General features: G+C 38.4%; 2 protein-coding genes across 2 annotated transcripts in view; one reads left to right on the forward strand and one right to left on the reverse strand.

Moving 5' to 3' along the window:
* Positions 1 to 10,836, forward strand: part of LOC112457620 (bifunctional heparan sulfate N-deacetylase/N-sulfotransferase) — a 119,506-nt gene extending 108,670 nt beyond the window's left edge. The window contains exons 6-13 of the mRNA XM_025020782.1: positions 4,044 to 4,387; positions 4,912 to 5,200; positions 5,756 to 5,884; positions 6,222 to 6,404; positions 6,485 to 6,705; positions 6,782 to 7,060; positions 7,421 to 7,718; positions 7,797 to 10,836. Coding sequence (XP_024876550.1) covers positions 4,044 to 4,387; positions 4,912 to 5,200; positions 5,756 to 5,884; positions 6,222 to 6,404; positions 6,485 to 6,705; positions 6,782 to 7,060; positions 7,421 to 7,718; positions 7,797 to 7,907 — 1,854 coding nt within the window. The 3' untranslated portion in view covers positions 7,908 to 10,836. The remainder of the gene's footprint in view (positions 1 to 4,043; positions 4,388 to 4,911; positions 5,201 to 5,755; positions 5,885 to 6,221; positions 6,405 to 6,484; positions 6,706 to 6,781; positions 7,061 to 7,420; positions 7,719 to 7,796) is intronic.
* A 176-nt stretch (positions 10,837 to 11,012) lies between these two features.
* On the reverse strand, positions 11,013 to 14,012 carry LOC112457621 (putative ammonium transporter sll1017). Its single transcript, XM_025020784.1, has 3 exons — positions 13,314 to 14,012; positions 12,081 to 12,879; positions 11,013 to 11,840 (listed from the first exon to the last, which is right to left on the reverse strand). Exons 1-3 carry the CDS (start codon positions 14,010 to 14,012, stop codon positions 11,311 to 11,313), a joined length of 2,028 nt encoding a protein of 675 aa, XP_024876552.1. The 3' UTR covers positions 11,013 to 11,310.
* Between the last annotated feature and the right edge of the window lie 286 nt (positions 14,013 to 14,298).

The raw sequence follows: 14,298 nt of genomic DNA on the forward strand, positions 1-14,298 counted from the left end.
CACGCGGTATTTCGATGGAACAATCTTTGCTCTGAAAGAGTGCAGGGAACCAGAATCCCGTGGAGATGGTAGGAAAGATATGACGGCAGGGAGAGAAGATATACACGAACAATCCGCGAAATAGTTGTACTCGACATTTATACTCGCATGGGCACGTTTGGGAAAATAAAATCCCTTCTTGTTCACCGCGAAAGCCCGCGCGAGTCTCACGAGAGCTCGTTTTTATTACCGCATATATCGCAAGCGTGCCGATTTTAGTCTCCTTGATCCTCGTCGTTCGCGGAACGAGATACAAGGAGCGCAATAATTTTTAACGACCGGCCTGTTATGTCGGTGACAAACTCAAAGTAATCGCCATGAACGAATTACGAAGCGATCCTAAGATGCATTATTCGTGCACTTATCTTTCTTACTAAAGAGCTCTCAATTCGGTTAAAAATTCACATTTTCAAAAACGGTGGTTTGCCTCTCTCTCTCTCTCTCTCTCTAAATCTTGACGGTGAAAAAATGAGTGAGTTAGAAACGCGGAATTTCTCAGATGCGTCACTTCGCTTTGCGGTTGCGTGTAATGAAGGGTAGAAAAGAGGCAAGGCGGCCGGGCAGGAAACAAGAAGCTGAGTGGCTGTGTAAGAACCGCCGTTCGCAAGGGGTACAGAACAAAAGGAAGGTCTTGGAACAATACGCACAGTGTGATTTCATTCCGCGCTTGTGCCGGCGTGAGTATTTCTGCCGAGGAGAAGAGTCTTCCACGGACCCTCTCTCTCGAACGTCGCACGATAAGAGCGAGCTCGCCCTCCTCTTACGTTAACCATCGGTCGATGTGATAAGGGCTTATGTATGTGTTTCCAGCAGAAAATAATTGCCAAATATCATGTTGCGCTAAAAATAGCTTCGTCTTTCATTGCTCTTAACTCTTTTTTTAGAAGATTCAGATTTTTAAAATATGCTTTTAGGTAAGAAGAAACATTTTAAGATATCTTTTACTTCCTCTTTTAAGAATTGTTTCTCTGATTAATAAATTTTTTTTGCAAAGAGATATTTGAAGAGTTAACAAACTACACAGAAAAATATTAAAAAACCTTATTCTTTATTTCACATTTTAAGTTACATTATTATTCCAACCATGTTTCTTCTCATTTGTTTCCTTTCCTTTTATAAATATTGGAATTTATATGACTTCGTCAGGAACGGGTGACCTTTTTTCGCTATATTCTCCATGATAATTATCTTGTATTAATAATAGAAACCGCGAATATGTATGTAACTTTCTCATTCACCTCCCTACATTTTTCCTTTCCGCTGTTTCTCTCGTCCTGGCGATTCTTCCTGCTCTGCCAGCGACGGCGCCGGAAAACGAAAACAAATGTGGAATTTCCGCGATACGGCTCGTGGCCACGTACACGGAGACCAGAGGAAGGGAAAGAGAGAAAGAAAGAGGAAGGAACGGTGGCGCGAGAAAGAGGGAGACGGAAAAAAAACGAGGAAATGTAGAAAGGATCTGCAGTTGGTGGAGGTAAACTGAAACAATTCGTAAAGCCGTCCCGGCCAGCGTTTTACATTCGTGCAGGAATTCGCAACTGCAAGATTCCGGACGTAACGGACGTGGGATAAGAGAGACGGAGAAAAGAGAAGTAGGACGACAACGACGACGACGGTAGTGGTGTAACGCGAAAAACGCGAGGACGCGCGCAGACACTCGAAGGAGCCGCCGAATTGCGGATGATATAAAGGAAACGACGTTCTCGTCGGACAGGCACACGCGAGATACCGTCTGATGTAACGAAGAGCGCGAATACACGCGCTGCATTTGTCGATGTTTTGCGCGTTCCGTACCGGCGCGGCGACGTTTTTCCGCATCCACCCGGAATGCATATCTCACACTCAACCGTTTTGTCTCTGTACCAGCGAGACAGAGCTTATGAGATATATGCGAGGAGTTTTTTTTGCTAACTTTCCCGTCCGTGGTACCAATTGACGGTGCATCTAGTTTATTTCGCGCGTTACGCCAATACGGCTGACTTTTAAGAATAAATGTGAAAAAGTATCTCGAGTTTTCTTTTATATTTAGGTATTCAGAAGATCTCAAACTTAAATCCAACATTTATAACTCAGAAGTCTCGACGTTTTGGTTAAACAGAGAGACTGATTCATTAGATGAGAAATTATGAATTTTGAATTGTTTTGTGTAAAGTCTCATAATGAAAATACAATGTGAAATTGAATTTATGCGTTATGTAATCAGACTAATATACGTAGTAAGATCCAAAAGTTTCTAATCTAAAGATGTAAAAAAGATGATAAAATAAAACAATTATTTTTATTTTTCAATATAATCACTCTTTATTTCAATACATTTTTTAGAATAATAAAGAAATTTGTTATACTTAAAAAAAAATAATCTGAATTTTTGTCTTTAAAATGATTTAACACTGCAGAGATCACTTTATCACCTCCCCTACAGCTTCGACTTAATTATTACTTTTTATTTTCAAAATAACCGAACCACGATAACACTAACACCATGACGCTCTACACAGAACACCAAAGGGCTTGTTTAAGGATTGCTCGTGTGATACAGATAAATAGCTTTCCACTTTGTAGAATATAAGTTTTTAGCGTTCTTACATTTAGAATTAAGTTTTAATTTGCGACAGCATTGACATAACGATTGCGTGATGTGCGTTCTACGAAAATGTTCATAATATATTATCTTGTCTCCGCTAATTTCTTTTTTCCTACACTGAGGATGGCCCGATATTGGCAGAAACGTATGTAAATTATTTAATTGATTAAAGAACCTAACACGAATATCTTGTTACGGCTTGATGCCCTCTTATACATGATTTTTTTAATATTGTTGAGCTGGAAACTTTTAGAACGTACTATATATACGACGAGGCAAACACGAGGATTCTTTTCTTAATTGGGCGACGAATTTCGTCTATATGGTTCATAAATAGAGCGAGTTGGAAATAAAAAAAAATACTTTGAAGTCCCGCGGTGATTCCCACGACTCGTTATACACGGTATACGTTTCACAGTCGTGATGGTTCAAAAATATCTCGACAACCTTTCGCTCATCTCTCGTTGCGTCGTCGGTGCCGTCGGGCGTTTGATCTATTCGACGGGTAGGATAGGACCAACCCCCCGAAACGAAATAAATTGGTAGTTCCAATGGTATAGCAAATGAAGCGCATCGCGCAGTCGCTCATTAATCGAATGAGCCTACGGCTGATTGGCTCCTGATTTAATCACCTGGCTACCTGTGCGATCCGCGTATCTATCTCGACGCCCGACCTCCCGCACAGACGGGATTATCCGTGAGATTATTATTGTTGTTTACTGCTAACAAGCCCGGTTCATGACCGAAGCGGCGGAGTTGCTGGGGAGTTTCCGTCGAACAATGCAATTAACACGTCGAACGTGGCCGATTACTCGCCGTACTCTATCGTACTCTCCATTGAGAGAAAAATAACGATGCTCGTTAACGTGCGATGATTAGGTCGGCTGAGAGTGTGTATGTGCGCGCGTTCGCGTATATAGTGTCCCGAAACCGGTGCACGTTCGCGAAACTAAAACGCCAACTAATTTCAACAACCGCTCTGATGTGAGAACGTGAATGGAAGAAATTGGGGCGAATAGCCAGTGCGTTATCGGACAATCATTCCCATTTATATGTGCATGATCAGGATAATTATATATTTTTTGTCATCGGTCTGGTGATAAATTACATATTTTTGTTATTAGATCAGGATAATTAAATATAATTTTTATTATTAAAATATATTAATATAAATTATTATTTAACACTTAAGTTTATTATAGACTCGTCTTTGGCCCGTGATTTAACTTATAGCTTAGCTTGTAACGAGCGAATTGACTTTGTTTAATTTTATATATTTACAGTGCAGCACACAGAGCATACGGTTCTAAATCAAAGTGCATGTACATTATACCGCATACAACGCGATAAATTTTTTATTAATTGGATTTTTTAGATCTAAAAAAGAGGACTTGGTTTACAAAATATATTTATTTTACAGGATCATGGGAGGTATGACGGAATTCAAAGAGTTCTCTTTGGCGGTGGCCTACGGTTTTGGCTGCACAAATTGCTGCTGCTGGACTCGTTATCCTACCTGTCGCACGGGCAATTGAGTCTCAGCTTAAATCGTATGATCTTGGTGGACGTCGACGATATATTCGTCGGCGAGAAAGGCACCAGGCTGAGAAAGGATGACGTAATGGCGTTGCTAGCCACTCAGCAAAGAATTCAAACTCTGGTGCCGGGGTTCAAATTTAATTTGGGGTTTTCCGGGAAATATTTTCATCACGGGACAGCGGAGGAGAATTTGGGGGACGACATGCTTCTGGAGAACGTAGACAGGTAAATCCGAAAATTAATCACGTAAAAGCGATAAATTCGGTGAGAATATTAATTATATCGGAAGTAGAAGTGTATATGTGTGTGTATCTAAACTATATATTAATAGATATATATTAATCAACACAATATTATGTATGTTGTATCGCGAATCGAAATATTTGTATAACTTTAAAGGTAATTTAATTAATTAGAACTATAGCGCGGTGACTACTACAATTATGTAATTTATTACTGTGAAGCACATATACCTATGTATAGAGCACATAATATAAATTAAATTTACGGTCACGTCGTAGCAGCTTTTATCGTATATAACGTCACGCAACAGTTTGTTATAATGCTGCCATAATCGCCTGCGACAAAACGTTACAATGCTCGCAGTTAATTATGACTGTCGACATCGAGCTAAAAAAAATGTAAAGGATATTTCCACGCGCTTTGGGAAGTTGTTTTTTTTTTCTTTACGTGACTCTCAGTGTGTTCGATAAAAATGTTTATTACAATCGATAATTTATGTCTTTTAGATTTACGTGGTTTTCCCACATGTGGAATCACCAACAACCGCATCTCTACGAGAATGTAACTCATCTACAATTGGATATGGCGCTGAACAAACAATTCGCAAAGGACCACGGTATACCGGTCGGAAGCGGGTACAGCGTAAGTCCGCATCACTCCGGCGTTTACCCGGTTCATGAAGGCCTCTACGAGGCATGGAAGCGGGTGTGGAACATCAAGGTCACGAGCACGGAAGAATATCCGCATTTGAGGCCGGCTCGTTTGAGACGAGGCTTTATTCATCGTAACATCATGGTACGAAGTCACACCGAATTCGGCCACAATCATATTGAATATTTAAAAAAAAACAAGCATTGCCAATAGGTATTTGTATGAGTCACATACAAACGTTTATTGAAAATAACATATCTACCGTGCATTTGAATATTAGTTTATCCCGCAATTTTCGAAATACGAAAATCTCGATTTTGTTGCATGCTAATTTACATGAATATTAAACACGTAATCGGTCGTAAAATTGAATCATCAGTACCGTCAAATAATTAATTTAGTATTTGTTTACCAATGGATATTGCCGCATGTAAAACGCAATTGTGTTATTTTACCGGATGATGCAATATGTAATTTGAGTCTAAACTTTTACGAAAAATTAAAGTTTTATTGCCAAAATAAATATTTTATATGTATTTATATATAGTATGTTATTTTATATAACACATACATAGATCTTATTTTATATTATATTTATTTATTTTATATTTTATTAACTCCTCTGATATATATCTATAAATCATAAATTCGATGATACACGTTGTCGGATATAAAAACGTCTCTTTTATGTACTTCAAGGTCCTACCGAGGCAAACATGTGGCCTTTTTACTCACACGATTTTTATCGAGAGGTATCCAGGTGGAAGGGAAAAGCTGGACGAGTCGATACAGGGCGGAGAACTTTTCCAAACGATCGTATATAACCCGGTGAGTAAATCAGCCGTTACGAAATCAATCTTTGCTGGGCTAGTTTGATCTTTTGTATTATAGCCATTCACTTTTAACAACTATTTATCTAGCAAATTATTTTCATCATTAAACATTTCCGGCCTGATATTCATTTTCCTGCATTAATCTTCATATATTTAAGATGCATTTTTAATATGTTTTTGATTTTGTACATATGCAAATCAATATCATATTAAAAATGCATCTGAAATGTATGAGAATTAATGTAGGAAAATGATATATATGTAAAACACATTTTTTTACAATAATATAGGCAAACGGTTAAACAATCTTAATGGTATATCGTTTTTTCTAGATAAATATTTTTATGACGCACATGTCGAATTATGGAAATGATCGATTGGCGTTATATACTTTCGAGTCAGTTATAAAATTTATTCAATGTTGGACGAATTTAAGGCTATCTAGTGCACCGCCGCTTGCGCTTGGAGAACGTTACTTTCAGTTATATCCCGAGGAGGCCGATCCGGTGTGGGGAGTGAGTGGATTGGATATTCGATAACTTTGACTGTGTGCTCTTCTATAACACTATTAAGCTTCCAATATCTTTTTTTACAGAATCCATGTGATGATCAGAGACATCAGAAGATTTGGTCCCGTAATAAAACTTGCGATCAACTACCGCGATTTTTAGTAATCGGACCTCAAAAAACCGGCACCACGGCGTTGTACACATTCCTATCCATTCATCCAGCAATAAGCAGCAATTTACCAAGCCCCGACACCTTTGAAGAGATACAGTTTTTCAACGGAAAGAATTATTACAAAGGTCTTGATTGGTAAGTGATCAGCCAAGAATATTTTTATTGCTGCTATATATAAAACAGAAATATATGACTCACATTATTTTTTCAGGTATATGAGCTTCTTTCCAGCATCAAAAAATGAGAGTTCTCGATACCTTTTTGAGAAATCTGCCACTTATTTTGACGGGGAATTAGTGCCGCGAAGGGCCCATGCACTTCTGCCAAGAGCTAAGCTTATCACCATATTGCTCTCTCCAGCTAGACGTGCTTATTCATGGTACCAGCATACCAGAGTACATGGAGATCCGGTAGCGAACAATTACTCCTTCCATGCAGTCATCACAGCGAGTGATTCTGCACCGAAACCCCTACGGGACCTTAGAAATAGGTACGTAATTGTATATGGACGATTACCTAAGACATTCATTATTCGCCTAATAATGTATGAATAGATGCTATTTGTAACAGTAATTAAAAGTGAGAGACCTATTTTGTAAACGTTAACGACATCATTACGTGCTTTGCGTATAGCTTTTCTATGGTATATCATATCTGCGCCAAGCATGTAATATAATCATTAACGTTTACAGAATAGGCCCCTTAATAAGTAGATGAATTCTAAAATCATGAAACTTTATATCACCCTATAATTTTATATATATTTTAATTAACATAACATGCAACATAACGTCAATAACGTGTATCTTAACTGGTATAAGTTTTAACATGATATTGCATTTGATTGCAGGTGTCTAAATCCTGGAAAGTATGCCCAACATTTAGAGAGATGGTTATCGTTCTATTTACCGCAACAATTACACATCATCGATGGCGAACAGTTACGGCAAAACCCCGTGGAAACGCTGCATGAACTGCAACGATTTCTAAAAATAACACCCGCCTTCAATTACTCCTCGCACTTGAGGTACGATCCGAAAAAGGGTTTCTTTTGTCAAGTAACTAACGAAGACCGCACTAAATGTCTCGGTAAAAGTAAAGGTCGCCAATACCCACCGATGGAAGATAGATCGTACAAATTATTACAGGTAAAGTCCTTGTAGTAAATTCTCTTTTTTGCTGTATAAGACAATCGTGTCTGTTTGCAAACGCTATGTCTTTTGCAGAGATATTATTTATCCCACAACACGGCTCTAGTGAAATTATTAAAGCGACTTGGGTCTAGAACGATCCCGCAATGGCTGAAGGAAGACCTCACCGACACTGTGATGACCTAGCAAACGCCAATTGCATGAAACTTTAATGTTTCCCGGCTGCTCGCTTCCGCTGTCAGCGAGATACATCGCTTGCTAATGGAAGACTTGTAAAGTAATTGTACATTCATAACTCCACTGGATTTCACATCTTCAGAGGAAGGACCATGCTGGCCTATCTCAGTGAACTGGCCTAATGTAATTGGAGACCCTGCAAAAGCTAGTCATATAAGCGGCTTTACAAAGTCCGACTTGTAATTGTCGATCATTGTTAAGCAAATAATACTAGTTTTATATTATTATCTCCTTTATTTTATTATTATTAATTACTGTCGTATTATTATTATTGTATCATTATCATCGTTACCGCATCGTAGGAGATCAGGGATATTACTCGCTCATTAGTCCAGCAATCATAATTAGGCACCTTTCTATCTACTCATGCATAAGTTAGGCAAAATAAAAGCCGATGAATACATATGAATTGAAAATTATGCAAAAAAAACTATATCTCTTTACAAAAAAGACAGACTTTTTTTATAAATTTATGATGTAAGAACAAATTTCGTATATCAAGGAAGATGTCCACGATAGTAGACATTTATAAAATAATATCTAATGTGCCGAGCGCATAAATGAATTTTTGCTATCAACGCGAGACACGTGTTGTAACGAATGATATTGAAGAGTACTCTTTTTGGCGCGCGCGATAAATGCAATATTTTAAAAAGTTAAAATTCAATTTTCTTGATACCAGACTGTCCAAATTACGTTGTTTTGAGAAATGTATATTCTTCATGTGTAAGGGTCATCGATGAATTGTACTGCCAGATTTTTTTAGTCAGACAGTTTGTCGATCGTTCTTCTTGCACGAATCATCGGATCGTCCATGCGAGCGTGAGATTTTGGGATTTTGAGAGCTTTTCTCTTAAGCCCACCATTTTCGGAGATACAGTGTATATTAATTCTCGTTACATATTTAAGATCGATGATGATGATGATGACAAGAAATCTATGTATATTTTGACAATACTTATTCTTGGTATCCGCGGTGGAAAGGCCAACAAAAGATGTATGATCGCGTCCGTTTGTACATTGATGTAACGCATTATTTTGATGTTAATATAGATGTACCACACACACACACATATACACACACATAAAATGGAGTAAAACTTTGAAACGGACATTTCGTGTGTATGATGAATTGGAGATGAATTTGAATGTTCATCGATCTCGGATGCGTTGACGAACATACACCCATTTGCAATAATAAACATTATCAGAGTTGAAACTCGTGCGATTATTAGATTGATAAACGATTATTTGGCACACTGTGCAAATTACTACCCGCTGACAAGTTGTACGAGATTATTCATATGTGAAAATATTTAAGATTTATCACGATTATTGTGTATTGCATACAGCGATACATCGTGCAATTGATAAATGTTGTAAAGAATAGAAATAGGAATCTTATCTTTCAGCGGGTAAGTCCAAATAATTTATACAGTAATTTTTACAGTAATGTACAGAATCTACATTTGTGTATTGAATTGCTTGTTTCGAAATGATATTCATGCAGTATCTATTTTACTGCATTTTAAAAGAATATACATTGGATCGACCCAAGGAGATTTTGTTGGTCAAGAGAGAATAACGATGGGATCTGATTATCGTATACGTATATTTTTTTATATTTATTTGTCACTTATACGTATATATATATATATCATCTCCAATAATGTGAACTACATGTACAAATATTTTTAATAATACTGATTGTATCTGTGACCATATCTAATTGTACATTGTAACAAATTCATGAGATTTTAAGAATCTCATGGCAGGTATCTGCATATAATATCTGCTTGCCACACTTTCTACATAGAAAAGTGTACTAATATCGTGTGTATGGCCCGTTAGGAAAGAGTCCAAAGCAAACGATGTAAAGATCAGGAGAAAATTCTTTCATTTGCAATTTTCATCACTATATTAATTATCTTACATTACGAATGTTTCTGATGATGCCATTACATTGGATATGTTGTATATGGATCATGTTATATTTAGACAGAATCTTTTGTTATGTTTGTACGACTTGTTTTCATTTTTATACTGCCGTTAAAACTATGCCATGTAACGTTTAACAAATCATGTACAAAGTTTATTGTTAATATTATGATAGTAGTTGCTAATGATAATGATAATATCAACTGATTGATCTGTTTCGTCGAATTGTGCCATTTTATCAATGTTGTATATATGATTACGATTATAATGTATCAATCGCGACATCGGATTTTTAGAGTCAATATCCTTAATTTCGTTCAGTATGGCGGTAGCAACAAATGTCCGGATTGCTACTACCTGACAATAACCTGACGGCAAACAGAGATAAGTAATAATCTCGCGGGATTTATCAGAATCGCACGTGTAAGCAGAATTAGCATTACCACATCACTGATTCTCTATTTATTTATTTTTTATCTTTTTTACATTTTTCTATTATATCTTTTTCATATTTTCATAAATAATAAAAAATAATGAAATAATAATTTTGTTAATAATAAAAGAAAAACAGTACAGTTATGTATGCCTGAGTACTATCGAATTTTTATATCTAAATTAAAAATTGTCTTGTCTCATTTTGTATATTAACTATTGTCATTAATCAATGATGGAGTACTACTAACTGCTACGAAATTTCACGGGTGTATTCATTTTGCGTATAAACGCACAGAAATGGCGAGCGTTTTGTAAATATTCCAATATAGACTGCCCAAGAAAAGAAAATGCTATCGTTGTGCGATTAAAGAAAACCGGCGTAGGATGTGTGTACGACACTTCAATTATTTAACTTGTGACTATTCTATTGTAAAATACTGTAATAATTGTACGAATAGTCTGTAAGTTCTAATAAAAGAAGCACCAAAAATCCTGCTGGACCGTTTTGTAATGACATATTGAAGTGATACTATATGCAATATATATGATACATTTTTTCTAGTACACATAATTTGAATTATATCTTTCTTCATTTTAATTTTATATGTTCTATTTACAATTCTTTTACACGTACGTCTTTTATACGCACAATTCTCTTTGTTCTTTTCCAGGCACATTTGGTACGTCTTGCTATTTTATGCGCATCAACATCCTGGGACGAAAACAATTTTAAAATAGTTACATTTTAAAAGTATTTAGACTTAGACTAATATCTCGCTATAATTTAGGGCGATGCGATAGAGCAATATATAGTCCAACTTTTTCCCTTTCAAAGTTGCACAGCGTCCTTGACTATTCCAGTACGAGGGAAATTAATATAGTTTCTATAGTAACTTCGCCGTTTCGTCATTCTATGTCGATATCTTCTGCGTACTTAAATCAAATTTCTCGTCATGGCAGCAACTGACACAGTTACTTATCATACATTTGTACTGTAAATCAACGAGTCATTGTTTATTGCAATATCTCTCGTAGATTCATTCAAGTCTGGCGTCTTTGCAAAGACAGTGTCATCGTCGCACGATTCGCTGGACGAAGAATCCAGGCGTTTCGGTCCCAACACAACTTTCAAATCTTCCTTGACAAATTCGTGATGTAAATTCATCAATTTTATGGTTCTTCGAAGCTGATAATTCGATTCGTTCAAGTCCCTTCGATCCCCAGACATGTTAAAACGTTCTGTCAAGATTGGATTTTTGTCCCCAGCATTATAACCGTCGATATTAGATTGAGCGCTGGTTTCTTTGATTTCAAATTCTTTCGAAAGCTCTTCGTCTATTTCTTCGATAGGATCTAGAGCATATGTTATTTCCTTTTTAAGAAATCTTTTCCTTCCAATTTCCATAAGATCCTTGCCAATCGATTCACCGGTACCACCTTGATCTTCGATGAACATCGGAGTACTTCCAGATAAAGTATGCACTTGTCTCGCTTTCTTTACTCTTGCTCCTATAAATACATTATTTCTATTACCGGAAAGATCAGAAACTATTTATTTTTTACGTATTTCAAAGCTAGGACTGCTCAGGTAGTCTATTTTTTAATTATATGCTCACCAATTGTGCTAAAATAATTAATAAAAAATATTAAGAAATAGTCGAGATAAAACGCGAGAATATTTTTGAGCAATAAATTGCGATTGTAATATTGATATCGAGTAAAAGATAGCACTTTATACATTTTACCAACCCGGCACTTGAATCTTCGTAACATTATCTTCAATTTTGACATTCGCATCCGATTTATTCGTGTCGATAGACCTCCCTTCTTCGACTTTATCCACGCCTTCTCGATACCTCCAAAATCTCGAGTCGACATTTGGATGACGTTCCGCGTTGGAGGTCGAGCCCGGTTGCAGGTAAAAGCAACCACTGTCGGAGGAGAAGATTCTTTGCAGGAACGTCCTTGACGGGCCTCTGTCGACAGCAGCGTTGGCCCGCGCGTGATTCAGGCATTCCGATCTATTACGGAGTATACCGCAGCACTCCAGCATACCGAAGATCAGCAGCATCGCTGCACCAACTAAGGCCAGCAACGCGGCCAAGCAGATTAATTGCCAGGAGAAACTCAATAATATCGTCACGGTATCCTCGTCCAGGCGCACAGAGCAGAAGGGGGCCAGGATGCTCCCGAGGATCGCGCAAACGAGGTGTACGCCTACGACGTTGCAGTAATCCTCCAGAGCGCTGCGAAAAATCCACGTGGAGACGAGATAGAACACGATCCCTCCCAGGCAGCCTAATGCGATAGCTATTTGCGGCGAGTAATCATTCGCCGCGGCCGACACTGTCACCACGCCGGCGATCGTCCCCTGAACGCATCTCATTAGCGTCCAATGATTGAAGGTCTCACGGCCGAGGACCAAGTGCAGGGCCACGATTATCAATGTGCACGAGGACGCGGCTAGTAAGTTGTTAATGTACGCGTGCGACGGGTCCCGTGCGAACGTTCGGTACTTGTCGCGGTTGTGCACGCTCGTGCACAAATCCTGAAAATGTACGCAACGTTGTATGCAGCTGACTGGCATTTCTGTGGAACTGATATCTAAAAAATCGTCACGAAGTATCTTTTTGCGAACTTCATATAATATTTTCCATTTATGTCGATCGATTTTTCATAATGACCAAGTGTGACTTCTTTAAATTTTTTCCCCGAGTTCAATTAACAGTAAATTCTAAATAGGATATAATCAGAAACGAGGTATATCTCTTATGTTATATCCATTTCTATAATACCAATGTCGATTAACTTTAATCTCGGTTCGACTTACTTTTCGTCCTTTTTTAATTTTAAGAATTAGAAAAATATAAAAAGTAAGTTGAACCGAGATTAAAGTTAATCCGCATTGACAGAAATGGGCATTGTCCTATTTAAAATTTGATCCTATTAGCATCCTATCCTATTAGCATTCAACCAATTTACTTGAAGCCCGGCGAAGATCAACAGTAGACCTCCGAAAACAGTTCCCGCGGAGCCAGGGGTGATACTCGCGTCGTCCAGGTCTCTCAATCTGAACATTCTTCTACCGAGGACGACGCATCCGATCAGGCCGGAGAGTCCTCCGACGATATGAATCACCCCCGCGCCGGCTTGGTCCTTGAAAGTCACGGTCCTTCCACCTAATTCGTTCTCCGCCATCCATCCCAACGATGTCCAGTGAATGAGCAACGGTTGGATCAAGCCTGATAAGAGGGCACCCACCAGCAGATATCCCGCCGGGTGCATTCTACCCGCGACGGCGGTGGTGCAAATCGCCGAAGCGATTGCCACCGCCTGCCACCCCACAATTGCCTCGTTCCTGTCGATAGCTGGATCACCGATCCAGTGGCCCGCGCCGATCAGGCCGGCGACGTCGCCGTTGTAGGCGACGAGGAAGCCCGTTAGGAAGTACATGACGGTGACGCAACACAGGTCGACCGTATTTTGAAGGAGTATCAGATTAACATTGTTGACCGGCACGCTGCCGATCTGAACGAGGACGAAGCCGATGCGTAGCAGGACCGTCAAGAGGAGACGAGTCAGCGAGTTCCAGTGGAGGTGCGTGGTGGAGGTAGAGGTATAGTTGCGAGGCTGAATGGCGTAATCGTAATAGTAGAAGTAATCTCTATCAACGGACGACATTATCTCTTCTTTTGGAGTTGCGTATCTCTTCTGTGCCTCGCCTCGTCACGTTATCATATCGTCGTTCGTCGTGGTTGAGATACGCTGCGAAATTCGATACATTTCGCGGGATTGACGTTCCTGCTGGGGTTGGGATAGTTGACGAGAAATTGAATGAAATAGCGTGCGTAGTTTGATCGTCTATTGTTTTATCGAATCGATTAGTTCATATATTTGAAAATTTGCTCGAGTTTTTATTTAATTTTGGTATAAATAGTCATTACAGGGAAAGAGTGTTATTAACCGA

Source organism: Temnothorax curvispinosus, unplaced genomic scaffold, assembly GCF_003070985.1.
Source record: "Temnothorax curvispinosus isolate PA1 unplaced genomic scaffold, ASM307098v1 QBEX01008001.1, whole genome shotgun sequence".
In the NCBI taxonomy this organism is placed as follows: domain Eukaryota; kingdom Metazoa; phylum Arthropoda; class Insecta; order Hymenoptera; family Formicidae; genus Temnothorax; species Temnothorax curvispinosus.

What these genes read in the sequence shown, in the direction of transcription:
- LOC112457621 (XM_025020784.1), bottom strand. Translation starts at nt 14,012, where the DNA reads ATGTCGTCCGTTGATAGAGATTACTTCTACTATTACGATTACGCCATT. An exon ending in TGATCTTCGCCGGGCTTCAA is followed by an intron (nt 12,880 to 13,313) that starts GTAAATTGGTTG and finishes GTACATTTTCAG; the next exon opens with GATTTGTGCACGAGCGTGCA. An exon ending in TACGAAGATTCAAGTGCCGG is followed by an intron (nt 11,841 to 12,080) that starts GTTGGTAAAATG and finishes ATGTATTTATAG; the next exon opens with GAGCAAGAGTAAAGAAAGCG.